The sequence below is a fragment of the Porites lutea genome, chromosome 5, assembly GCF_958299795.1.
Source record: "Porites lutea chromosome 5, jaPorLute2.1, whole genome shotgun sequence".
Taxonomy (NCBI): Eukaryota; Metazoa; Cnidaria; class Anthozoa; order Scleractinia; family Poritidae; genus Porites; species Porites lutea.
The window spans coordinates 13,083,080-13,110,632 of NC_133205.1; the positions used below are offsets into that span (position 1 = coordinate 13,083,080).

At 40.7% G+C, this 27,553-nt stretch overlaps 2 protein-coding genes across 3 annotated transcripts in view; one reads left to right on the top strand and one right to left on the bottom strand.

Moving 5' to 3' along the window:
- Nucleotides 1-27,553, top strand: part of LOC140936523 (death-associated protein kinase 2-like) — a 49,814-nt gene that overhangs the window by 16,868 nt on the left and 5,393 nt on the right. For both annotated transcript variants that reach the window (XM_073386007.1, XM_073386008.1), the window contains 3 exons: nt 541-589; nt 7,687-7,713; nt 24,879-25,031. In XM_073386007.1, the coding sequence (XP_073242108.1) occupies nt 541-589; nt 7,687-7,713; nt 24,879-25,031 (229 nt within the window). The remainder of the gene's footprint in view (nt 1-540; nt 590-7,686; nt 7,714-24,878; nt 25,032-27,553) is intronic.
- LOC140936596 (uncharacterized) lies at nt 18,709-20,698 on the bottom strand. The gene has a single exon (XM_073386096.1). The coding sequence runs from the start codon at nt 20,696-20,698 to the stop codon at nt 18,746-18,748; it is 1,953 nt and encodes a 650-aa protein (XP_073242197.1). The 3' UTR covers nt 18,709-18,745.

The following is a 27,553-nucleotide window of genomic DNA, read 5'->3' on the forward strand; positions in this document are numbered from 1 at the left end:
AAACCATCCCGGATCAGTCCACACAAAGTTTTATGGTCGTGATTGATTAATACAGTCTATCATTTATTTGTGTAGAATAATTAGAGGTGGCGAGTGGGGGCTTATTAATTTTCTTCCCTTAAAAATGGAGGAGCTTATTAGAGGGAGGGTGCTTATTTGAGAGGGGAGCTTACTAGAGGATTTACGGCAATACATTGGCTGCAAAGCTGTAAGGAGTATTGTTAACACAATAACAGTTAATTTATTCCAGCATCTCACTTATGCTCCCTAGCTGTATGTTTATGCTGCACATTTCGCTAGCCATTTGGTTTTCTTGAACTGTGTCATTTCCTTGTGTGTCATGGCCGTTTTTACTATTTTTCATGACCATCCTGATTAAGCTACTAGTAGTCCATATGTATGTGAGTTTTGATAGCAACCAGATATGTACAGAAAAGACTAGTTAATTTCCTAATATCCTGTTGTTTTCTCTCATTCTCCCTTAACTTGAACTCCCAATGACTGGGAATCATCTTAGTTTACATTTTTTGTTTCAAATAGCCCCCGAAGTTATCAGTTATGAACCTGTGGGAACAGCAACAGATATGTGGTAAGTGTTCTTTAAATATCTATTATCTCAATTTTTCCACCAAAAGTGTGTGCAATAAGTTGCAGAGTTAAAGCCTCATGAATACTCAGTCATTGGTCTTTGCACCTTTGAAGTGACACGTGAGGTGACATATGGTAAGGGGCATTACAGAAAGTAAAGGTCTGAAGCCAACAGTAGAGACATTTAAGAATTGAGGTTTTTAAAATAAAGCACAGTTTCCAGTCAGTTTTCGGCGTTTAAATTATTTTTTTTTTCTGGTGAGAATTTCAAATTTTGGAAAGCTCCCTCCTTTGACAACATTGTCATGGCCGTGCCATGTACAAGAAAGGCCATCTTATCTTTCTTTAAAAGAACAGTGTAAATTCTGTGAACAAATCTGACAAGGGACATGCAAAGAGTTGCTGAGCTCATTGTTCCCAGGGTTGAATTTCAGATTGCTTTAAAACACATCAATTTAAACTGCAGACAGTAGTCTCTACTGTCTGGTTTTAAAACTTGGGCAGTGATTTAATACAAGGAGTAAGTTTAAGTACAGACCGTGATTTTATGACTATAGTATGATAAACCCTGCCGTAAATTGCATACTGTTACTAAAATAGTACTTGTTGCATGCAAAAGTGACAATATAGGGTAAGAAGTTATGTTAAATCTCAGCAGTTCTGTGATATTTCTGTTAGCATAATATATTCTTGAAGATACAAACAACACACAATTTTTTCATTGATACCACAAGCTCTTGGCTCCATAAGCACCCCATACAAATTTATTAATCTGTCAAAACGAAACGTTTTCCTTTCTTTCTTTTGTACCATTGTTTTTCTTTCTTGGAGTTAATTATTAGCTTTTATTATATAGATACGAGTGTTTTACTGGAAAATATGCCACTCGTAAAATTCATAAAAACTACATCCGGGACGAGTGGTTTATTTTTCATAATCTCACACGTGAGTTTATCGATGACGTTATTTCAGTATGTAATTTCCCTCTCGTGGCAAAAACAATATTTTACTCACTCGCTGCGCTCGTTCGTAAAATATTGTTTTGCCACTCGAAAATAAAATTCATATCTTCGCGCCACCGTGTAATATTCTCTATTTAGAGCTACTCTAAAAGTTCACCATGTTCACATTGCCCAAGATATACCTTATTTGTTTAGCCCACAATTATACATAACTTTTGTTTCAAATTTCTCCGGGGTTAAACTGTCTCCCCAAGAGAAATTGAAGAGAATGGTTAGATTAAATTTTCGCTGTAAACAAGGTGGATTATGGGCAATATGAAAAAGGGTAAGTCAGGGGGAAGAATGTTTATTAATGGGGCCAACCAATTTGAGGGGGAACCGAAGGAAAAGGTTGTTATAATTTGTTTTGTGTCTTAAGGACGGTGCCCACTAATGGGAAGTATTTTTTCCCAGATAATGACTATGTGAGACAAGTAGATCATATCAGGGGCTATTGAAATCCAAAAAGAAAACTGGGGGTAACCATGCATTTTTCAGAGATAACTGCGCTTCAAAATGGAGAAAAACGCTGAATAGGCGTTTTTTAGAAAAATGATAAAACGTTCTTTGTTTTCCCAAAATTTCAGAGTGTACACGTGAACTGGCACAAATGCAATGACAATTGTGACAAGGTTTCAAAATAGGGAACAAATGATAACATAACAACTGCTCTTTATACGTCTTTTTTGGAAATATCAGCACAACTGGAAAGTTATCAGCAGTCACCCCTCTCCAAGCGTTTGCCTCAAAAATAGTGTAAACGACGTTTTCCCCGAACCAAATATTGATAGTTTGCTGAGTAGGCTTATTACTTTCATTTGGTAAGGTAAAAAGTAGGGTTACCATGCGTTTTTAGAAGTTAAATTGGTTGGTTTCGACCTTAACTTAATCACTTTGGGGGCTATTTACAATTTTCCCCATCCCCTCCCTGGTCAGTTTCACTATTGCTTCACTCTTGCCTACTCCCTAGGCCTCATTATTATGCGCGGCCGATGCGTTTCGGGTCACGTGGTCCGAGGAAAGTTTTTGAGGCCTAGACAAACTCGGAGAAGTGAGACATTTTGTCTCACTTGGGGCGGAGCTTTTGGAAGCGGGCCAGCTGTCAATAACTTTTCCGCACTGATTAAAGATGTCCAGCAGCCATGGAGAGTACAGAGGATAAAGAGTTAAACCGAGCATTTTTATTCTATGCACGTTTTCATTGTTGAAAGTCCTTTGGCCTTTCTTTTTCATTTATCTCATTAAACTAACTTGAACTTTATTTCATCTCAAAAACTATTGTAGGCTAAGCAAAACAGCGTCGCAAAAAAATTATTTGATCAAGAATCGGAAGGTAAGCTAAAGAAATAAGTTTATATTTATTCTTGGATATGAAAAGCTATCTTTCGTTTCTCTATTTTTGCTTGCTCCTATAAATTTCTCGTTATTATTTCGCTTCGAAATATTTTATGTAATTTAATTTTTGGATTTGGAAGCTTATCAAACTAATCGGACAGGCTGTTGAATTTGGTCCCTAAATTTGGTAGAATGTCAACAAACTACTGTTTCAAATCTTTTTATCAATAAAGAAATATCATTTTAATGGTTCATTTGAAAATGAACTAAAAGAGAAATTACTTGCACGTTATACAGTAGTATTCTTTCCGATTCAAAGTAATATTTTTGTTCTTTGATAACAGAAACCAGGTTAGTGCCGATCTTTAAGCGAAGGATATTCACGCGCAAAGTTATTTATAGATTATTTCAGTTGAACGTGGGAACTTTTCAAAAATGCTCACGCATGCGCACTCCGAGATTGTCTAGGCGTCTCCCGGCCGTTCGTCTCGGATACGTCACCGAAATGCATTGACCGAGAGGGCCTGAAAAGACGCCGTACAGGGACTAGGCAAGCTTCACGCAACGCGGAGTACTCTGCGATATCCACAATGGCTAACAGTCAGAGAAAACAACAACACACGGAGGAGAGCAAAAACAGAAAGTGATGCAGGACATTTCATGGACTCTAAGGAAAACAAATTATACTATTTTATTCAACTGGAGCTTCTCCGTCTCAAACATTTAACAAAAAGTTTTGCAGAGGAGCAAGGTATTAGAGATTACTTGCAGCGCACATAGAGTAGTATGGCGAGCTCAAGATCCATGGCCACGGCTGATGCCGTAAACAAACTACTGTACTGTAGTGGAAAATAGTTGACAGGGACTCTAAGACAGGTACTCCTTCAATCGTTTGCTTACCTGTACATGTCCTCAAGATTTTTTGAACTGTAGATGTAATATGGATTGTAAACCTTCTATCGTTTTTTTATCATTGTATTGGGTACTTCGAACGAATATGTTATTAAACTTGCATACATTCAATGCAGGGGCGGATCTAGGGGGAGGGTGCAGGGGGTGCGCACCCCCCCCCCCCCCCTGAGACAACCTGCAGTTTTCTAATACAACTGGTATTCTGCAAAAAAAAAAAACTATGTGTTTTATTGGTGTTGAAGTAGAGCAAGAGACGAGTGCACCCCCTCCTAAAAAAAAATCCTGGATCCGCCCCTGCAATGAGCCTATATCTGTGCTTTGCGTTCTCTCTTTCGGGCTTTGCCACAAGTGTCATATGACATAAATGATTTGCATAGACTCAAGTTCCATACATGAGCTCTCTATTAAAAAAGCTGAATACTGCGAAAGTAGTTGTACCGAATGCGTTTATGTACCCTCATATATGCACTGGGCTATAATGATCATTTTAAAAACTTTGTTTTGATTTTTTTCACTGTAGCATTCTGTGTCATGATCATTCACTATTTTTCGTTTCTAAATTTTAATTTTAGACTTAACAGTGTCTGTTAAACCTAAGAAAGTCTTGGAATGGAAATACTTTATTTTACCTTCCACCTTTAGTTTGTAAACAGCCAAATGGTAGCTACGTCTAAACGTCCAGATTATGTGTGGCGTGAAATTGACATTGGCATGCGCAGAAAATGTGCACAGTAACAATAGTGGGCACCGTCCTTAAAGAGCTAATTTTGGAAAATACATGAGAATCTCATATCAGTTCTAAAAATTCAAGTAACACTGCTTAAAAATGTCTCGCAATAACTTGTGTAAAATAGTTTTTGGCTTTCATTGTTTGCACGTTGATTTTGTGTTTTGGCAGTTGAAATAACACCCAACTTTAATTGTTAAAAGTTGATTCTGGTATGTCTCAAATTTAAAATATGATTATTCTTCATGAAAGAGTGGTGATCGATTCTTTAAACTAGACCTGAAGTTTCAGCTCTGCAAATTAAACAAAAATTAAGGTACCTAAATAGGTATTGCTATCTGAAAAGCTAAAAAGGTGAAATTGTCCGTCAAAAAATATAAAAAGAGAAAAAAATTCCTGAAAAACGAGCAACAGAATTACGTCGGGTTACCATTTAATTCTGAACTCGGAAGTAAAAATGCTTCCGGCCCATCGTGTTCAAGTCCAAAAGGCTTAAAGAGCTGTTTTCGAAATGGCTTAATAAACTGTTGACAAACTATGTCAGATAGATAGATAGATAAATCGTTTATTGTATAAATACTTTGCAGTCGTAAAACTGAATTGCGTATTTTACGAATAATATTAGTTAAAATATAAAACTAATTACAATCGTGTGAATATAAATACCTTGTGTAGTAAAGCCAAAAAATATGCATAAGAATCTTACAATAAAGTCGACTTCTTTGAAACTTTAAGAGCTTTATGCGCAACCCTGGGACATAGCATAAACAAAAGAGCGTCTGAAACGTTCCGTATGGGAACGTGGCAAATTATATAACTTTTGACGCCTTAAATTATAGCTGGATTGTTTTCTTGGTGGCAGCAGGTGGTATAACTTATGTTCGGGATTGATAGCAATGGAATCAAACAATTGTCTACATAGACCGTTGCATCTAACATATAGCGTTGGCAGGCCTAGACTGTCAAGGCATTCCCGATATGACATGGGAGATGAAATTATGGAAAGCGCTCTTTTCTGAATTCTTTCTATATCCTCAGTAAGATAAGCCGGGAGTGCGTGATGGAAAACCGGAGCGCAGTATTCTAGTACAGGTCTGATGGTTGTACAACAGAAATTCACAATGTCATTAAGGGGAACACGAGCCCTTTTCAAGAGGACAATGAAATACAGGCGCTTATTTGCTTTCTTAATGCAATCTACAATGTGATTGTTCCATTTCAAGTCACTGGATATCATAACACCTAGTATCTTCGCACAGTCGGTGACAGGAAGCTCGTTTCCGTCTACCTTGAGAGGGGAGAAGTTATGAGAGATCTTCTTAAAGTCAATAACCATCTCCTTGCACTTGTCGGCATTTAGCTGCATCCGCTGGGACCGAGACCAGTCCTCCACGGCAGTAACAGGCTGTTGCACATCACCCAGGGAGCCGCGGGGTATGGTTTGGGAGATTGTCGTATCGTCCACATACTTCCACGTGAGAGCGTAAACTGGAGAGAATGCTGTCCAAACTGGCGCAGGGAACCATTCCGGCAATCCGATTGACAACATTCCACCACTGCGAGGGCTTGGTGGGCTTGAGATTGTCAACTTTTGAGGCGAAGTACTTGCTGCGGAGCGATTTACGCTCTTGATTAACAGCATTAAAATAAAAACAATAATAAAATAATAGATTTATTTTAGTAAAAATGAACATAACAAGAAGTCAGAATCATGATTACAAATGACACATCTACAAAATGAGTTTTAAATGCAAGTCCTGGATTTTTACAAAGTTACCTTTCAGTATTTTTTCTCGTGATGCAAGGCTCTGCAGCTCACCTTCATAACATGACTTAAAAACTAGCAAATAACTAAATTTTCAACATTCGGCTGATTTGTAGAGAGTTTGCGGCCTAAAGTTGGTTCCTGAAAGAGACATGTAACTCCTGGCTGACCCGCCGTGAATTTTTGCTGCACCTTTAGAAACACGACACTAACAGAAATTGGGAAGATCTATATAGTGCGAGGAAGAAAATTCTTCCTCTCTTTCCCTGCCCATTACACTTGTGTCTCCTTTTGCGTTCTGCTTTCGCATGGCTTCTCACGACTCCCCCAAAGGGAAAACTTGCTAGCAGGCTACATACATACACGCTAGGTGTACAACCGCAATTTCTCCAGGTGAAACAAGAGCGCTGGTAATTTAGTGGCATTTGTGACATCATGGCCTTTATTCATGAAACTGCGAACGTGCACGTGAGTTTTAAATGTGGGTCCAAGGCAATCTGCAAGTAGTTTCCTTACCAGCCTGTGGGCCACTGAATCAATGCGCATGATTTTAACTCCCGTTTATCCTCTGCTTGGATAGAAAAACAGCTGAAAAACTGAATGTGTCGATGGTTGACCTCCCATCTTGCAACAAGCATATGCTCAATCACAAGCAAAAGAAATTTAAACTTTGCTGTGCGATGAATTCTTTGTACTGGGTAAATTTAAGGATGACCTGCTTTAATTTCTGGTTGGGTGCTGTCTCGTTGTAACCGTTATGTGTGGACTTTGCAGGAATGAAGACATTTATGAACTCCTATTTATTCAGTTCTTTTTTCAGTCAGTTTCTGTTTTATGTAGTCTTGTGGTTGTACTGCCATAAAGCCCCGTGCAAACGGATCCAACATTGTTGGCCAAAAACTCCTAACATTGTTAGGTGTTACTTGTTGCGTCCGTTTGCACACCCTGTTGCATGTAGTTGGATGTTGTTGCGTGTTGTTGCGCAAAGTTTGAAACTGGTCAAACTCTTCACCCAACAACTCCCAACATTTCTTTTGTTCTGTGATCGCCGAAGCGTAGCGAAACAATGTTGGATCCGTTTGCCCAGCTCTTCCAACATTGTTGGGGCCACGCAGGCTCACTACGCGCGGTTTACAAAGACTTATGGGTTGTATCCTTCCCGCGATGCACTGCAGGTCCCAGCATTGTTGGCGCAACTTTGTTGGGAGTTGTTGCATCCATTTGCACACAGCCTAACTACCAATATTTTAAACTTGGAACGATAAGGTCATGCATTTATAGCAAGTTACAGCAATATTTTAAAGTACTTATGTTGCATATAGAATTGTTAGTGATTTGATATGTGGTTTATTTTTTAGGGCAGTTGGAGTGTTGACGTACATTTTGTAAGTATGGCAGCTCTCCATATTTGAATTTTAATTAGATCTTAGATTAGAAGAATTAAACCATTGAATCAAAGTTAGTTGAGTGGAATGATTATGAGGTTCGTCAGACTCCTTTGTTATATGAAATGGAATGGAATGCTGCGGATAAGAGGATAACAAGATGCACTCTCTTAACAATACATATTACCATGTAAACAGTTAGCTTGGACGTCAGCATATAAGGGCACCACTGGCCGCTGCTATCAGTCCATTTATTACTGTAACCCATTCAAAGCCCATGATATGAATGATGTGTGATGCAGCGGGGCTAAAATGCTGGTAACTGGTAAAGAGAAACAGTTTACTGGTAACGAGTAATGGGTAACTGGGAATCCGGAAGATTGTTTGTTTGGTTTGCCTAAAAGCTGCCACACTGGGCTACTCTGTGAACACATACGCAAAAGGTAGACCACACCAGTGGGGAAACTTCCACTACTCTTAATCCTTCTTGTCGGCGATTTAAACCACCTAAACGAAAAGACTCTTAAATCTAATTTCAATCTGCAACAAATTGTTCACTTTCCGACCAGAGGGAAAAGTTTTTTGGATCGTATTCTAACCAACATGAAGGAGTTCTATGATAAAGCCATCGAACGACCTAAACTTGGCCTTTCGGATCTCAGTTCAGTGGAGATCCAGCCCAAGCTTCGAGCAAAACCATCGCAATCAAAGGAAATAATTATCTCGAGGGATTTGAGACCTAGTAAAAGACACGCAATGCAAATTTACCTCGAAAATGTTGACGTACCACGCCTCCTTGACACCGTGGAGACCTGCGCGGAGAAAGTGTCACTATTTGAAAATATCCTTAAGACGGGCCTAGACTTTATTACTCCCCCGCGATCCAAAACTATTCATCGAAGCGAGCCTCCGTGGTTAAATGACAAACTCAAGAACTTGATCAAACGACGCCAATGTGCCCTTGCTAAAGGAAATATGGATACCTTTCGAATGCTCAGAAATTGCGTGAATCGTGAGCGTAAGATCTGCCGGGCAAAGTACTACGAAGCAAAGGTTAGCCATTTGAAGGAGTGCAAGCCATCCGTGTGGTGGAAAGAGGTGAAAAAGCTCAGCGGCATGTCACCTGCCTCAGAAACGTGGGACAACGCCAGCAAATTACTGCAACACCTAGGTTTTTCAACAGGTGCCCTGGCAAATTACATCAATTCAGCGTTCCTGACCCCAATGCAGATTTTTGAGCCTCTTACCCACAATCCTTTTGACCCACCACAAGTCAACAACGAAAGTCATGCCGTAAATATGATATCGGAGTTTTCAACTTTTATGAAACTATCTGCATTCAACCCCTCCAAAGCACACGGGCCAGACGGTATCCCGGCATGGTTATTAAAAGAAAACGCTGATCTCTTGGCGGGTCCAGTCTCTGCGATCCTCAACTACTCGTTCCACGAATCCCGCCTTCCGCCTTCTTGGAAAGAGGCTGACGTTGTCCCGGTCCCAAAACAAAGGCCTATTAATGATATTAACAAGCACCTCCGTCCGATTTCCCTTACGCCTATCCTGTCTAAACTCACTGAAGATCACATTGTTGAGAAGTACGTTAAACCTGCTGTGTTACAAAGAATCGACCCTCGACAATTTGGAACTATTCCCAAATCGTCTACTACACATGCTTTGGTCAATATGACGCATAATTGGCTTGTTAACACCGACGGAAATGGTGCCACGGCAAGAGTAGTCCTACTTGATTTCCGTAAGGCCTTTGACCTTATCGATCACAGTGTTCTTGTTCAAAAACTATCAACATATGATATTCCGAGTCAAGTCAAAGGTTGGATTGTTGACTTCTTGATGGACCGGAAACAAAGAGTTAAACTTGCTCAGGATTGTCACTCTGAATGGCGCTCTGTGCCTTCCGGTGTCCCCCAGGGAACAAAACAAGGCCCCTGGTTATTTCTTGTCATGAGTAATGACTTGGACACACCAGTTGACATGTGGAAATACGTGGATGATACATCTTGTTCCGAAATAGTTACAAAGAGTAGTGAGAGCAAACTCCAAGAAGCTCTGGATGACCTTTCGAGACAAGCGAGTCTCGATGGGTTCCAACTGAATGAGGCCAAGTGCAAAGAACTTCGAATTGGATTCTCCAACAGCAACCACGATTTTGAACCCCTAGTCCTAAATGGCAAACCCCTTGAATTAGTCACCAGTGCCAAATTGCTAGGCGTGACCATTAGCTACGATTTAAAGTGGAACATGCACTCCTCTGAACTAATTAGAAAATGTTCCTCTCGACTCTATTTTTTACGTCAACTCAAGAGATCCGGAGTGGCACCAAGTGAACTGGTGCAATTCTATGCGACATGTATTAGGCCCGTCCTGGAATACGCAAGTCCTGTATTCCATCGTTCTCTACCAAACTACATCAGTGAAGATTTGGAACGGATCCAAAGAAGGGCTTTCAGAATCATCTATCCTGACCTGTCATATAGTGTAGCACTAGAAACAGTTGGCCTACCGAAACTTCATGAGAGGAGAGAAAAGATTTCAATCGATCTGTTTGACGAGATCGTCTGTGACCCCACCCACAGTCTCCATAGCCTCCTCCCCCAAAGGGAGAGTTGTAAATATGCTCTGAGACGCAAAAGTGATTTCACTCTCCCCCTATGTAAAACCGAGCGTTTGAAGAAAAGTTTTATTTTTAGCCATGTCTATAAGATGTAGATAATTTTTCTTATTTTCTCTTTGTTATCATCAGTATTTGTAAATATTCCGTAATTCAGCCTATGGCTGCAATGGTGTTTATAATAAAGTATCTATCTACTCTTTTAGAACAGTAGTGTGGGTTCTTTTACGTCCCCTTTGATTCCACTAATGAAAGAAGGATGAAGGAGACAAGGCCAACGGCTTAATGTCACCACCCAATGATGTGATCATCTTAACCCAGGCAAGGTCTCAAATCACAGCCAGCATGATCTCACCAGTGTTTTATAGACCCTGGTTGTAGTCCAGTAGACAAGGACGGAAAATTGTCCTTTCATTCAACCCATGGATCAGAAAAAGTTTGCTAGATTTTGGAAGAACAAGACCTAATTAATCCCTAATTTTTCAAGGACAGTTTGTGGTATATGGGCTTTGAGTAAACAGCACATTTTTCTTATTCAGCCTACGGTCCAGCGTGAAAACTAGGCTGAAGGTTGAATCACCATTTACAAATACTTCCTGTTTCTTTCTTAAAAAGTTGTTAAAAAATGGTAACTAACCCACTGCTCAATATAACAAAGGAGTAAAAAATGTCACTTGACTGATCATGCTGATGCAGTCACATGACACGCACAAGGACAAACTATTTGCTGAAAATAAAGGAAATTGCCTTTTTATTGTTTTTTTTTTAAGAACAACTTTTTTATCAACGGTTTTGAAAGCCTGTATTTTGTCCATTACCATTTACACTCTGGCGCACTATGTACTGAAGATGAGGCTGATGAAGAGATTAGCATTCACATTTTTCAGTGAAAGTTGCTGAACAAAGAATGCTGCTAAACAAGCGATGGGATTGTGTGAAAAATTATTTCGCTTAACACGTTTGACAATGTGACATTGTTGCTCCCGCGTAGTCTGAAATGTCATACTTCTCCAAACCCCTAGCCCTTGGGAGGCGCGCGGGGGAGAGAGACGTCTGAATCCTGAGCATTATGATGCCGTCCGGTGACGTCATAGTAATTTATGCATTTGTGCATAAATTCGATTTCTTAACAAGTTAGCAGCCATCAGTCACGGAATCGTAAACAGCAACATGCATATGGTCGATGTGAAGTGTTTTATATTTTGAGTGCCGTGAAGCTTGATGATAAAGCCTCCTGAATAAATGTAAGGGGTTATTAAATTTTTCGAGTTTGTTGTGTTGACAGGGTACGTGACTCGTAAGCTCGTGATAGTCTAAAACGTGACCTTGGAGTTGGAGTTAGCTTGAATTACAGAGGTTTCCTTTTTCTTTCTTTCACTTAGCTTGTGCAGTACACAGAGTATATTAAACTCTGACTGAGCAAATCTTACTTTTAGAGGGTCGTGAAGCTGGTCTGTTTGACTTAAGGCGTGCATTATCATACAAGGGACTTCTAGTGGACCTTACACATCTTTCCCTGTCCTTAAGCCCTTCTCCAATAATCAGTGATTTATTCTGTGCTTGCTCTTTCTGCGCAAGTTTGCACACTAACTTTGTCAAGAAGTTGTAGAGGTTTACTTTGTTCTGACGGTTGAAGATGTATTTTCCCCACTGCTTAGGTATGGGAGTTGGTGGATTGCTTATCTTTACCTCAAGAGCAGTTGAAGCACCTCTACTTTCTCCCTCTCAAAATTTTGTAGATGTCTTTTTGTACTTATCAAAAACAATGTGAACTTCGAAGCCGTCGGCAGTGGTGATGGGACAGTGGTGTTGTTACGATGTCAAAATACTTTAAAAAGAGATCACCAAACGTTGCTCCGCTAGACTCTACCATGTGGATTATTGCCATGCCATCTAGTATGTGCACTGTAGACGGTTTGACGAGGTGAAACCGGAAGCTGAGGAACGCGTGTATAAATACACAAAAATTCGTGATGAACATGGCGCATCATTTCAATCATCGCTGAAAATAAACCGCATGCTCATCACAAGACCCATTTGCATACAACGAAAGACCAGTTATCCTCACCATCAAAGTTTTGCTTTTTTTTTTTTAAACTACTGAAGTGTTCACTTGTTCCAAAGTAGTGAATGCTTTCAAGAGATAGCAAGCGAGACTAAAAACGAACTGTGTTATGGAATGTTACAAAGGTAAAATTTAAGAAAATTCAGAAAGGTAAAAGTGAAGATGATAAAATACAACTAAGAAATAAAAGAAATTCATATTTTTTGAATCTAGACTAATCCTTGAAAATCCCTTAAACGTCACTACTGCGATCCCAACGATACATGGTCTTAATACGTTTTTACTAAGTTCGGTCAAACAGTTAAGCAGCATGCAGTTGCCTTGAAAGTACATGCTATGTTGAGCGAGCACGAGATGGTGTCTTTCTGTATTCTTTGCAAAACTTCCTTTGCCCTTACACCAACGAGCTTTTTCATACTCAGCTCAAGTTCCTTTGACCACCTTCCTAACACATTAATGACGATATTACACTGGTTGATGTTATACCCTGGTTATTGCTTCCTCAACTCCCATCGCAGAGGACCATACTTGGCTGTCTTCTCCTCATCCTTCTTTCCACGATTCTCGACCCACAGACAACTCATTTGAACTGCCCAGACTTTCTTTCCCTTATGATCGACGAACTGTGCATCCACTCTGTTAGCCTTGACACAGTATGGTCCTCGTAAACTGGAACATCCCAATAGGCGTTTGCATCAGGTGTCTTGCACATTGGTTTAGGTGTTACTGGCGAGTACCTTTAGGGAATGGAGTCCACCAATTAAAGCTCTTTACACATTTTGAGGAAAAGTTTCTTCAACGCTGCATTGTGTCAGTTCAAGTACTTTGAAACATATGGGAGGGTCAGCAGCTCTACCGCACATCGTACACGTTACATCCCCCCTGACACACATGGGGAAGGAGGGTTCTGGCTCACCTCACTTCAGCCTTTGAACCACGCCCCCTTCCCCATGTGTGTAAGCCATAAATAATTAGTCTCGCAGAGCTGAGCATTGATTTTAACCAATTTAATCTGGTTAAAAAATAGAAATTTTGCATCGGAAGCCAACAAGTGTAACCCCCGTGCACACTTTGGAACATGGCTACGGCACTGCCAGGTTGAAGGGCTGCAAATAGGCAGCCACAGCAAACAGAATTTTCGCTTTGGCTGTCTTGAACAGCATCTTGTTGAGCATTCAAAAGCTTTCCGAGACAAACCAAAATGCCCCGAGCAGCGTTTAAATACACACAACAGCATGTTCTCGTTTTATTGTGATGGGCATGCACACAGTTCATGATTTTTACTGCAATGCGTATAACAACCTGCCGCAACAAAAGTGACTGTCCAAAAAATTTTGTGCACTGTCGAAAACCTTAGGGTCAGAACGTTTACCACATTTTTCTCCATATGTGTTGATGAGTTTAATGTTCAAGTTGTCTTCTGGCCAGCTTTGATTGGTACATGATCAAACTACACCAGTGTGGAGAGACTTACCCAGTGGAGGAGGAAGATTAAGGCTGAAAGGCGTTTATTAAAATTTTGAATGGAAATGTGGCTTGCAATTTTAATTGAGCAGCTTGTGATGTTTTAAAACGAGTGGCAAATTACATCATTTTTGGGTTTTGTACACAGATTTTTGTTTTTTTAGAACCGATGTTATCTATAATTCTTGGAATGAAAAAGTTATTTGATATTTTTTTTCATAATCAACAAATTCATTTAAAGTGTTGTCAACAGAAATAACTCCTTCCACCAATATTATGTCAAAGTTCAAACCTTTGAGCTTTAAAAAATGATTAATTTTGTTTCTCAAATAATAGCTTTTAGATTTATAAATTTGTCTTTCCTGATGGGGAGTGTTGAAACAAATATTTCCCTTCAATCATTCCGCATTTTGGGCAAAACATGTCAACTTAGGAATGGGAAATTAGCATTTGTACTTCACAATCGTTGTATAACCGTAATCATGAAAAAAAATTTGATTTCTCTTTTGCACATGAAGGGCAGAAATGTGCTAACTTTTTTGTTCATGTTTTAAAAAAATTGCAGCTTTTGTAGACTTGGTAGAGAGTAGGGCCCGTGAGAAATTCGTCCCTCGCCATCTTACACACTATCTGTCAATCTCTATTTGGCCTGCTTCCTCCAAAGCTAAAAACGCGTTTGGGCGATTGTACAGATTTTTTTTTTCATTTTTGTGCGTACTTTGTTGAGAAAAAGTACAAAAGCACAAAAGGCGGCAAGTATTATATGTATTCAATCTGATTCTTTCAAAATGAAAATTAACAGAGAAATCTACTCGCCAACCAGCTCCTTTTGAATTCGGCCAGAATCTCTTTTTTTTATTTTTTCAATGTGAGGGCCTGCGAGTGATTTTTGTTTGACAGCACAGCCTCTTTGAGTTTGAAGGACTGTTCCAGCTCGGAGTTTACAATCTTATAATTGTAATTCAAACTCTCAGAAACAAGGCTATGAACCGTGGCACGTTTTGAAAGGGCGTGTGAGTAGTTTTTATCGTGTTTTTTTTTCACTTTCAAGCTGAGGTTTTCTTTTGCGCCTGTTGAAAAAGGCAGAGGCAGACCTATGAAGGGCTGAACGCCTCCGATAGGCACGCCAATTGTTATTCCAGGGCTAGTAAGGCCTGCTGCAACGCCAGAAATTGAGAGTGTAGATGCAAGCGTGTCCAAACCAACAGCAGCATAATGTGTGGCAGTTTCTGCTTTTTTGTATTTTTTTGCAACTTTTCTGTGGTGTTCAGATTCTGCGGAAATTTCTCTCAATTTCCGTTATTCGAGTTAGGCGGAAATGGCCGGCAGGCACTTCCGGATAAATCTTTTTCGGTGGGGCATGTGGAAGAATGTTCGATGAGGACATTCTATATGTAATGGTTTTAATTTGTTCCCAACTCCAATTCCAAAGGGGACCCTTTGATATCCAACAATTCTTCATTTTCATCTTTCACAGAAAGAGTCAAACTAATGTGTTTCCCCAAAGGCAATGTCGCGCAGCACGTAATGTGGGATTGCTATGTAATCAATGTTTTCGTACTGGTTGCCTCGGATTGAAAACTTAGCTAAAAGATTTGAAGGTTTTCCGTTCAGAAGATTTTCTGTTTTTGACATGAAATCAGAATGAATGAAATAACTAGTTGGCGCCATCAAGCGTTTTATGAATGTTCTTTTTCCTAATTTTTTGCTAATTAACCCATAAAATCTTGCGAATTGAATCTAAGTATTACATTTTCCTCCTCAAGATTGTAAATCACTAAGGCTGCAACAGACTCGTACTTTTCAGCTTCGACTTTCTTTTTCAATTTCCTTTTAAAACATGTTGTTAAGTTGTGTTTCAAAGAAATCGACAGTGTAATGACAACTTTCCATTCTTTTTGTTCTTTGGTGCTGTTTTGGGGGGAACAAATATAATTGTTCCTGGGACTTTCAAATTATCCCAGGAATTGTTAAAAGAGCTCGACAGAAGCCTGATATAGGAAGGTTTTGCAATTGGGTGCTCAAACTTCACAATATGTAATTTGTGGGCGCATGGATTGTGAGCACAACCATTTTGTGTATATAATACCTGATGGATTTTGCAAAATGTCTGCCACGCCTGAAACAGAAAAGCGTTCGCAGGAGGCAAAAGCAAAGGCGCTTGCAAAGTTTAAGCGGAAATACCCAAACGCCGTCATGAACAACTTTACCACAGAGGTAACCTTTGATGACAAAAATCGAGCCATGGGTGTGAGCTGAACAATAAAACAGCCCATAGAACTCACAATAACACAGTTTCCTGGTTTATTCCGCTTCAAGCTAGCTCACAAAACTCTCACTAAACTCGATGAAAAACCTACAAGGAAAACTTGCGCTCACTGTTCCTTTTTCGTCTCGTCCAGTTCTAGCTTACTCAGCTCGCACGTGCTAATTACCTTATTTGGTAGCCCTAACCCTAATTTGGTAGTGCTGCTCAACGTCACAAAACTATGAGGGGTATGGTTGGTAAATCTCTCGTACACAACTCCCCTAAAAATTGTAGCACGCAATTTTTACAATCAAACGTAACTTGAAACTAATCCAGTTTGCCATATGACAGTCCGGTTTATACTCGAACATAGTTCAGTTTATCAATTCTCTTCTTCTTGCAATTGCTCTGCGATTCTCTGAGTAGCCCTCTGAGCTGCAGCTCGTCTTGGTCTCTGTTCTCCTACATCAGCACGATCTCTCCTCCCCTTTTCAGATTGGTCAACATTCTCCACCGCTCTGATTTCCAAGGGACAAACTAACTGAAGCGGTTGGTCAATAGTGTGCCTTTTGTGTAACAATGTCACCCCTCTAACGACGTCATCTTTGCCTTTGATAAGACGCACTACTTTACCCTTTCTCCAGTCTCTGCGGTTCTTTTCGTCTCCAATGATGAGTGCAATTTGTCCCAATTGAGGTATAGTTCCCGTTTCCTTGTTAAGCCTGTGACTTTCCATTAGGCTGTGGACATACTCCCTTTACCAGCGTTTCCATGCATTGGCCTTGGCATTTTCCAATCGTTTGGCCATCCTTGTTAGCTTTTCTGCATCTGAGCCTTCAGTGTCTTCTACAGCATACACATCACGTCCCCACAGGATCATGTTCGGTGTAAGTACCGCCACTTCCTCTCTTTCTGCCTCAACATATGTCAAGGGGCGATTATTCAAATTTCTTTCGATATCCATGATGACTGATTCAAATGCTTCATAGGAAAGATGTGACCTCCCCAAGGTCTTATGCAAGGTCTTCTTTATCTCCTTAATCAATCTCTCATAGATTCCTCTCCACCAGCATGACTTTTCAAGATTAAACTGCCAGCGGATGTTCGCAAGTGCTAAGCAATTCTGCAACTTCTCACTTCTCCTCACTGTCTTGATCCAATCTGCTGTAGCCTTAAACACTTTGGCATTACCCGAGATGATGATGCGAGGTCTTGTTCGTCGCGAGATAAAGGCATTCAGCTTACTCTTGAATTCATCTGCCATTTGGGTGCTTGCAACTTCCAAATGGACCGCTCTGGAGCTGGCAGAGGTGAAAATAATGACATAGCACTTTCCTTCTTCTTTCTTACCGACCTTGTACAGGAAGGGTCCGGCAAAGTCCACTCCGGTTACTTCAAACGGTCTGCTCCTCTCAGTTCTATATTCTGGAAAAGCACTAGTTGATGGCACTCCATAAGGTCTGGTGGAGTATACTTTACAGATGTTGCAGTTCTTAATGACCTTCTTCACTTTCGGTCTCAACTTTGGTATCCACCAGTTTTCCCTCACGCTCACCATCGTGTTCTCGACACCAAGATGCATGACCTGATTGTGGATGTGAAGGATAAGCTTCTCCGCAAGTAGACCACCAGGAAGATAAATCGGCCTATATCCTTTAATTCTGCCTCCACAGCTGAGAACTCCTTTACAGTCATCTTTGACCAACTTCCATCCTGGGGACTTCAGACATGTTTCCTCTGCTTTCTGAACTCGCTTTACCCAGTAGTCACTTGCAGTTGTGATTTCTTCCGTAACTAATGGGCCTGACATCTTCTTTGACTTGCTTCTCGCTTTGCAGTTTCTGATAAAAGGTAACACCCATGCTGTTACTCTCATTGTACGCCAGTAGGTGCTTCTTTCTAACAAGGCATCCCACTCATCGAACATGCGCTCTTGTGTGCGAAGAACTGCTTCTTGGGTGACCTTACTCTCTTCATCTGTTTCTTTGGTGCTATTCAGCCTTGGCTGCTCTGGCCACCGCCTTTTGTTCAAGAGCCAATCCGGACCAGCAAACCAGTTTCCTCTCTCCATCTTCACAATGGTTGCCCCTCTACTTCCGAGGTCTGCTAGATTCAACTCTGATGGGCAGTACTTCCAAGCGATGTTGATTGGACCAGCGGTTTCTGCTATCTTCTTTACTCTATTTGATACAAACACCTTCCATCCTCTCCCAGGATTGGTTATCCAATATAGTGCTACTATACTCTCCATCCAAATGTTGATGGTTTGGATGGGCCATCGCTGGATAGCAATGCTGAGGTTCTTCGCCATGTTTACTGGCATGTGGCTACTCACGAGCTCCAGTTTTGCTATTGATGTACTTCTCTTTGATATCCGCGACTTTGAGGTCAGGAGTCCTTTGGTCACGCCTGTGTCATATTCTTCCACCGCAACAGCTGCCGCACAGCATGCTAGAATGCTGGCATCCGTGAAAAGATGTAAATGGACTGCTCCTATCTCTCCAGCAAATGAAACAATACTTCTAGGCACCCTTACATCTTTAAGTTGCTTCGTCCACCTTAACCATTGGTCCTTCAATCTGGGGGAAACTTCTGCATTCCAGCCTTTCTTCTCATCGCAGGCTTCTCAATAAATATGCTTTCCCTCAGCCATGGTGGGCGAGATTATCCCGAGTGGGTCATAGACAGTTCCTAGGTAACTGAGTATGGTGCGCTTGGTCACTGGATGTTCTTGTGGAAAAGGCTTTGCAAGCAGCTCCAGTGTGTCATCATCCTTATTCCACACATGTCCAAGGATCTTGCTTGGATTTGGCATGCCTTCACTTTCAAGAAACTTGACATTAGATTCCCACTTGGGCACCGGAAACCTGGCAGACTCAAGTATGGCAGTACTCTCTTCTTTGAACCGCATGAGTTTCTCTACATTTCCTCCCGTTTGCATGATATTGTCAACATAAGTGTTCTCCTTAAGTGCTCTCACTGTCTCTTCAAATTCTGACCCTTGATGTTCAAAGTGATGCTGCAGAGTGGCTCCCATTAGGAAAGGGCTTGCTTCAACTCCGAAAGCTACACGTGTAAGTCTTAAATGTTTCTCCGTTCCTTTAAGGTTGAACAAGAATCTGACTGCATCTCTATCCTCCTCCTTCACACTTATCTGGAGAAACGCCTTTTCTATGTCTCCAAGGAGCAGACTTGTGGACATTTGCACTCTAACCATTATGTCCCAGAGAAGTGGCTGCAACGGAGGACCAGTAAACATGCAATCATTGATGCTGTAAGTCAAAGGCTGGGGCTTAGCACTTGCGTCAAACACCATGCGAACCTTAGTCGTAACTGCACTCTGCTTTACAATTGGCTTGTGAGGCATGTAGAACGCACGTTTTCCAGACGGAATCTGAGGTGCTTCCTCGATTACCCCTGCTCTGAGTTGCTCTTCAATGATGCCACCATACTCTCCTTTCAGTTTCTTATCTCTTGACAGCTTTCTCTCCACGTTTTCAAGCCGCTTTCTGCTAAGTGGTTCATTTGTGTTCGTTAATGTAGCTCCCGGTATCCAAGGGAAACCAACCTCATACCTTCCATCTTGCTTTCTGACAACACTGTCTTTAAAGTCACGAAGAACATCCAGCTGATCATTCTCTCCCCGGTCCTCGACTCCCAGTACATCCAAACTGTACAGTTTCTCATAGTCATTAACCTCTCTCAAGTACATGCAACTGCTCCCACTCCCATATTCGTCTTCCCCATGGACCACCCAACCGAAAGTTATCTCCTCTACCAGCGGCTCTCCCGGGTGCCCTTTAAATACTCTCTCCGTCCTTATTCTGCTATAAACACCGTCTCCGAGAATGAGGTGTATCTGATGTTCTCCTGTGGACGTCATGTAGAACCTCTTGTCCTGTGTATGTGAGTACTTCAACTTCAGCTGATTCATGTCTGACCTTCTCTCTCTAGTAAAATCAGCTAACTTCGATCCGGTGAATTCCACCTCTTTACACGATTCCCCATCCAGGGACTTAATATGGGTGTCAAAGATTGGCGTTGTCTGGACTTTGGTTCCATTGACTGTCAAGATTTCGCGAGTCTCGTGACGTGTCGGTTTCAACTTTACTAACTTGACTGCTTCACGTGAAATGGAATTGCGTCCAGATCCTGTATCTAGGTAGGCCCAAAGCACTTGTCCCCGAATACCGACGGGAATAATTGCAGGTAGCACTTTCTCCTCTGCATAAATGGAGTAGACCGTCAATGACACTCCATCTGGATTACTGCTTTCCCTCTCCGGTCTATCGCATATACTTCTATGGTGTTTATATCTACACTTGGCGCAGCCACGCCTACGGCACTGGTCTGCTCCACAATAAAAACATAAATTGTGATCTATGAAGAACTTCTTCCTGTCCGCTAATGCTGTTACTAGGGTACAGTCCTCACTCAAGTGCTCTTGTTTTCGGCAGAAAAGGCAATAGGGTTTCAGCTTATCTCCTTGCTTCTGTGAGAACAGGTGTTTTTCCCATTTGCTGCTTTCGACGTGATTTCTCCTAAGCCATTTCTGCAGAGCATCAATCAGGTCTTCCATTGACCATTCCTCCTAACTTTCATCCACTCTCACCAGATCGGGCTTTACCTGAGGTAACTTGTTGAGCGTAGTCATAACAAACCCTTGTAACTTTTGGCCTTCTTCGAGGGTTTGAAGCGCGTCATAGTTGCTACTCAGTTTCTCGTAGAATTCTTGCACCTTGAAATAATTGGACCCCTTGACTGGAAATAGATTGATGATTTCTTCCATGTGTGCATTCATGACGACCTTTGTTTTCCCATATTCTTTCTTTAGTCGATCCCACGCTGTCTTGTAACCAACAGTTCCAGGCTTTAAATTTGCAATTCTGTCTCTCACCTTCGGGCTAACGGATTCCAGAAGGTACCCGAATTTCTCTTCGTCGGAAATCGACTTCGCGTCAACTTGCGTCAGGAACATGTTTTCAAATCTTATCCAGTCGCCGGCAGTACCCTTGAACGGTATTATCTTTAATTTCGGTAACTTTGTGGTGCTTGAAACAGCTGTTTTCTCCATTTCTAATTCCTTTTCTGCCAGAAGTAATTCAGCTTCAAGCTTTTCCTTCCACAACTCACGCTCATGCCCCTGTTGTTTTTCACGTAACACGTACAATCGCCGCTCATCTTCCAACTGTTGCTCCCGCTTCAAATCTTCTTTTTGTCGCGTAATTTCTTCCTCTCTATCATCTAAACACTTTTCCTCTCGTTTTTGCTAACATATGCGACATACTTTGATTTAATGTCTTTTTTCCACTGTCTCACCGTCCGAGGCGACAATCCTCGCTCAATTTTTAATTCTTCTGTCTGTGAAATAAGATCCGACAGCTTTGCAATGATTTTCACAGCTCGTTTGTTCATTATTTCCATCTTCGAATAATCCTGAATTTTGATCGGTTCCTCTATCTCCTCCATCAATTTCCTTGTCGATCTATTTTATGAGACGTTGTTCTTCGTTGCTCGGTTCTTCTCTGTCGCTCATGTTTGTTTTGACTCCGAGAAGGATCACTTCGCTTCTCAAACTGTCTCGCTAGCGTTGTGTATTTCTTCAGCGTATCCTGGTCTCAGCACCAAAAATGAGCTGAACAATAAAACAGCCCATAGAACTCACAATAACACGGTTTCCTGGTTTATTCGGCTTCAATCTAACTCACAAAACTCTCACTAAACTCGATGAAAAACCTACAAGGAAAACTCGCGCTCACTGTCCCTTTTTCGTCTCGTCCAGTTCTAGCTTACTCAGCTCGCACGTGCTCATTACCTTATTTGGTAGCCCCAGCCCTAATTTGGTAGTGCTGCTCAACGTCACAAAACTATGAGGGGTATGGTTGGTAAATCTCTCGTACAGGTGAGGTATATTTCAAAGCAGGGCCAGGATGGTTTCAAGATCCAGACGAGGTTGGCAAAAAAAATGTACTAGAGTCTTGCGCATTGCCCTGGGATTTAGAAGTTTCCCCTGTCAGCTTTTGCTGATCAAAAGTGGTGCCAGCGGTTGATTTTGCAAATAGTGTTGTACGTGTTGGTGGGCTGTTCAACCGGGAGCAAAAAAAAAGGTCACTGCAACAGAATATTTTTCAACAAAGTTCAGAGAGATTTTTACAAACCCAAATATAACACACAAAACAGGAAAAGAGGCAAGGGTGTAACTCAGACGACGATCAAATAGTATCCCATGATGCATTTTTCCAGAAGCATCACACAATATCGCAGTCATGGCAGGTTTCATCGTGAAATAAGATTGTTTTCTTGTCGGCTTTTTTCTCATTTGTGTTCCAGTAAAAGTAAGAAAATTGTGTTATTTTGTTATTTGACATGATTTTTCCGCCTTGCAATGGCTTAAGAGCGAAGTTTCCACATAGAAACATTTAAAATCATTGTTGCAATTAGTCTTCGCATCACAAAGTGTTCAGTGACCCACAACAAGGTCACGAATTTTCACAATTTTTTGGATTATATGATAAAGTCTTCCAAATGTGGACCTTACGCCAGTAAAATGAAGTCCTGAATATTGTACAGGCTAAGAAGTACCCAGAAGTTCCCACATTTTGAAGACTTTTTTATCGACCAAAGATGGCTGAAATTTTGTATCTTTAATTACATCTCAACGCCATGTGTGATAATATATGTGTAAAGCCTGCTGAAGGCTACAATCTGTTGGGTGCTTTCAAGAGCGCTTTATGCTTAAGCGATCACTTTGTATTTTAAAGTGGTTATTTTTAAAAAGAATTTGAGTATAATGATTTTAATTATAACAAGGAGGGGTTAATAATGCCGTGTGTTTCAGTGAGATAGGAACCCAAACAAAGGTGACACGCCGCACGTAAGCGTCACAACGTTAAACAAGCCTGCTCAGAATTTGAAAAAGAAATATCACAAATCTTTATTTATTCAAAAGAACAGATCAGTCTTCTGGCCAGGAAATTTCCTTGAAGATTACTTGAGTCAATACCGAATAGATTGTGCTTCGGAGGATTGTTTGTCGCATCGATAGGTTAAATGTTATTTCTAACTGCCGTTGTAAACTGAGCTCCTTTGAACGTGATGCTGTAATAAATCGTCCTTTGGTAATTAACTTTACAGCGTAGCGGCTGTTTTGTTGGAGCCACTTTTTAGATCAGTCATGGTTTCGGTTCTCCCAGCGAACCTTATCAGTTGCCGAGTCTCATACTTTGTGTTTGTAGTTGTGACCGAGCGCACAAGTAGTTCCCGACAGATCAGTGAAATACATGTAAAACCCTTCTTAGTCAAAGTAACGCTGAAATTGTCCTTAAAGCACAGTGAATATATGCAGTTGAGAGTGAAGCTGAGAGTTTTTTTTTTTCAATGTCACGTCTGTTTCATGGAAAGAAGAACTTTTTACGAGATGGGAAGCATCCAAGACGTGAGGGACTCGACGTTCAATCAAACAAACTTCAAACATGACATTTCATCGTACAAGAGAATTTGCGCTGAGTTTAGAGTGGAGTCACTAGCAGATTTCCGCTTTATGCACAGCGCATACCATGGTCTTGGCAATGTTTTTATTTATGTTTCCAGATATGGTCCTACATCCACAGGCATGGGCTATCCCGGCGCACATGCAAAATTTGACGATGAAGGGGGCAGAGTCAATCAGGGAAACCTGGTCGCTTTTATCAGAAATGTCAGAACACAGACCATCGTTTTAACTACTTTGTGTCCAACAAGGCAATCAGGCTCACACAGACAGGGCTGTCATCGTTAAATCAGTTAATCGAGGCCTTCATGGACTGTTTTCACGGGGCCCAAGTTAACATGCTAAGCAGCATTCTCGATGAAGGAGGCTGGGTGAAAGAAGCACAGTGCGAGTTTCTCTTATTGTTGGAGGGCGCTATCAGGCAATGAGACCTTGCTAAAAGCATACAATGCCTTTGATTCTGGAAGATTCCTTGAATTTACAGTATAGTTTCCTAGTCATCATTGGAAGTTTTCACTTTAGAGTTATAACTATTTAGTTTTTAGTCGCTAAGTATTTTTTTGTTGTCGATGGCTAACAAAAGAAGATGAAGAAAGATGTTCACGGTGTGGTGCTTCTTTCATTGCTAAAAATTTAACTTCATAAAAAAATCACGTTTAAGCAATCTCATAGCTCATGGCTTTTATTGAGGTTTAACCACATAATTAATGGTTAGTGAATGGGCGCAAGGTCAGTTACCTAACTGTAACATTATAATCTTCGTCCAGTTTTAAAACGGAAGGCATGCGAAGTTTCTGACTATTGTATTTACTAAAGGCAGCCCGTGGTTACTATGTAACAACTGGCTTTCCAATCCACCTCCAGTATAACTCCACGCCTTCCACTTCACACATCTCAACCAACCCCTAAAATATACAACACTACTGGACTACTCACACATCGCTAATACACATCAAAAACTTTACACACGCCTAGTACATCGACGTACAAATATACGCTCCCACAGCGTCTTGGCTTTACTTATTTTCGCTGGAACTTAACTTTGCGAAAATGGAACTGACATATTTTTGCGGGACTTTGATTTCGCGTTTTGGCCAAAACCTATAAAAATGGAACTAATACTGATAACTGATACTGAGTGTCTCTGCTGGCGTGTACAAATAACTATGGTGAAAAAAGGCATAAGATGAAACGTCCAATTTTTTAGCCCGTGAGTCGTATTGAATATGACTGATATTGAACGCTGGATTTTTTACTCTGTTTTCCCAAGGTTAAGTGGAGCATCCCCATTCCTTGCAGATGATGATATTGAAACATTTGCAAACATACAGAATGTGAGCTATGAATTTGATCAAGAGTACTTTGCTGACATTACATCGCAAGCTAAAGAGTTTATATCTTCTCTTCTAAAGAAGAAGACAAGGTAAGCGTGATAATTTAAGAAAATTCACTTTGACTTTCATACAATGTATTTTATTTTGGTTTTAGGGCTCATGTAAGACTATTATATGAACTGGATCAGATTAGCTCTGACACCAAACTTCCCTAGCTTTTCCTCACCAAAACACTAGCTGCCCCCACGGTTGCTTCTGAATGAATGAATCCCTCCCTTATTGCTATCGAGAAAAACGAAACTCCCGCGTGGACGTCCAAGTTAACATAAAATTTGAAGCTTCTTATCCAACAGTTATCAAGAGATTGCAAAATAATGTGCATTTACTAATAAATGAACGTTGTGATTTGTCCGTGATTATAAGTACCATCTAATGATTTCTAGTTTGCGCATTGTCAATGAGATGCAATAACTTCAGTTTTTAAGAGGTTAAAAAATTATGTGAATTTTAAGGAATTTTTCTTTTCAGATTTTGGAGTCTTCGTCTTAGTTTTTCAGGCTCTTAAGTCGTCGATGTTCGTTTTTTGGGTCATCGTTTCCAATACGACAGGTTTCAGTCGTCTAAACGTATTCGCAAATCCGTCGGATCAAAAAACGAAAAATGCTTCGGAAAACGGCTTAAAAGAGATGCGGTTTCGATGAGCGGATTAATTAGTTTCGTGTGGACAGGAGGTCGACTCCCTGCCAGCCGTCGAAATTACTGTAAATTTGGATTTTTGCAGTTGCCAAAAAAAAACTATTCCCTCGGTCGCCATTCAAAAACTCATGCAAAGCTAAGGTTGTTATGAAGTTGTTTGAAGCCGCCAGCTGGTTTTGCTGAACGAGAAAAGAAGCTATACATACGCCTGGATTGCTGTAGTGAATGGCTGCTTAGCCTGTATTTGTGGCTAGTTGCTTGTGATATTCCTTATGTCGGATGAACAGGCTGCAGTTATCTATCGGGCAGTGGCTTCACAATCATGAAGAAACAATACTTGTCCTCCTTCGTAGCTGGTCGAGGTATTTCAGTTTCATGTATTTGCATGTATTCTTCTATAAACTTTCAAACAAAGTCTTGTGGCTTTTTTGTTTGTTTGTTTTTTTCCGGTGAAATTAAATTGCATTTTCTAGTATTCTAAGAATTAAAACAATCTTCTGCAGGCGCCATTCTATCCTTCGCGAAAAAAATTCTAAGCTAGCTTTCAATTTTGAACTAACGCGTACACTGACCATATATGGAGAGCATGGTATAATTAACAATTAATGAAAAAGGCTGAGTATCTTATGAAGAATTATGGAGATCGAGGAGAGTGTTACGGCCTCGACGGATAACACCCTCCGGGATCTCCATAATTCTTCATATGATACGAAAGCCGAATTCAATAATTGTTTTATTATTCACTCAAAATAACTCCTAGTTTAAAAACAAAGCTGAAACATGCTTACCTCCATCGATGTTAAGTTCACCTTCGATAGTGCACGTTTAGGGTTTTTCAGCTCCGCAAATGTCCTCCAAATAGCAGATGTCGCCCTTCGAGTTGTGTTTTTGCTGTTCTTGCCATGTTTTTAGCTATAATTTCGCCTAGTTCTTACTCTTGAAACGAGTGAAATGTCCGCCATTTTTTGTCTTCGCAACCAAAACAACTCAACCTCGTCCACAGGTCTTCTCGGTTAACGGTGCCTTAACCTGCAAGAAGGCGGCTTTTTTGCATTTTGACGTCCTTTCCTCGTTAAACACAAAATTGTTCCAAATTTGGTCATCATTAGCTGGTTATGGTGAATTATGTGTGTGCTTTTAGCCAATCAGAATCGGGGAAATATTTTGAATAAATAATAATTAACAATTAATGAATGAGGCTGACTATCTTATGAAGAATTATGGAGATCGAGGAGGGTGTTATCTGTCAAGGCCGTAAGCCGAGGCGGATAACACCCTCCGAAATCTCCATAATTCTTCGTATGAAACGAAAGCCGAATTCAATAATTGTTGATTAGTATTCATTCAAAATAATTCCTAGTTTAAAAATAAAGCTAAAAATGCTTACCTCCATCGATGTTAAGTTCACCTTCGATAGTGCACGTTTAGGGTTGTTCAGCTCCGCAAATATTCTCCAAATAGCAGATGTCGCTCTGCGAGTCGCGTTCTTGCTGTTCTTGCCATGTCTTGAAAAGAAGGAAATGTCCGCCATTGTTTGGTTTCACAACCGAAAAAACTCAACCTTGTCCCCAGGTCTTCTCGGTTAACGGTGCCTTAACCTGCAAGAACGCTGCATTTTTGACGTCATTTCGTCGTTAAACAAACTTCTTCCAAATTTGGTCATCATTAGCTGGTTATGGTGAATTATGCGTGTGCTTTTAGCCAATCACAATCGGGGAAATATTTTGAATAAATAACAACCCCTGCCGTATTCAGAAGGCGTATAGTGCGTACCAGCTTTAAGGTTTTCGTTGCATTTGCCATGCTGGTTGTGAAAGGTCTCGGAGATGACTTTCTCTTCATTTAGGTCTTTTGTAGCCATAAGAACTTGAACTTCTCATTTCTTCGCCGAGCTTAAAATTTACCATCTTTCTTT

Excerpts from the sequence above, each read along its gene's own strand:
- LOC140936596 (XM_073386096.1), bottom strand. The coding sequence starts at position 20,698 with ATGGAAGACCTGATTGATGCTCTGCAGAAATGGCTTAGGAGAAATCAC.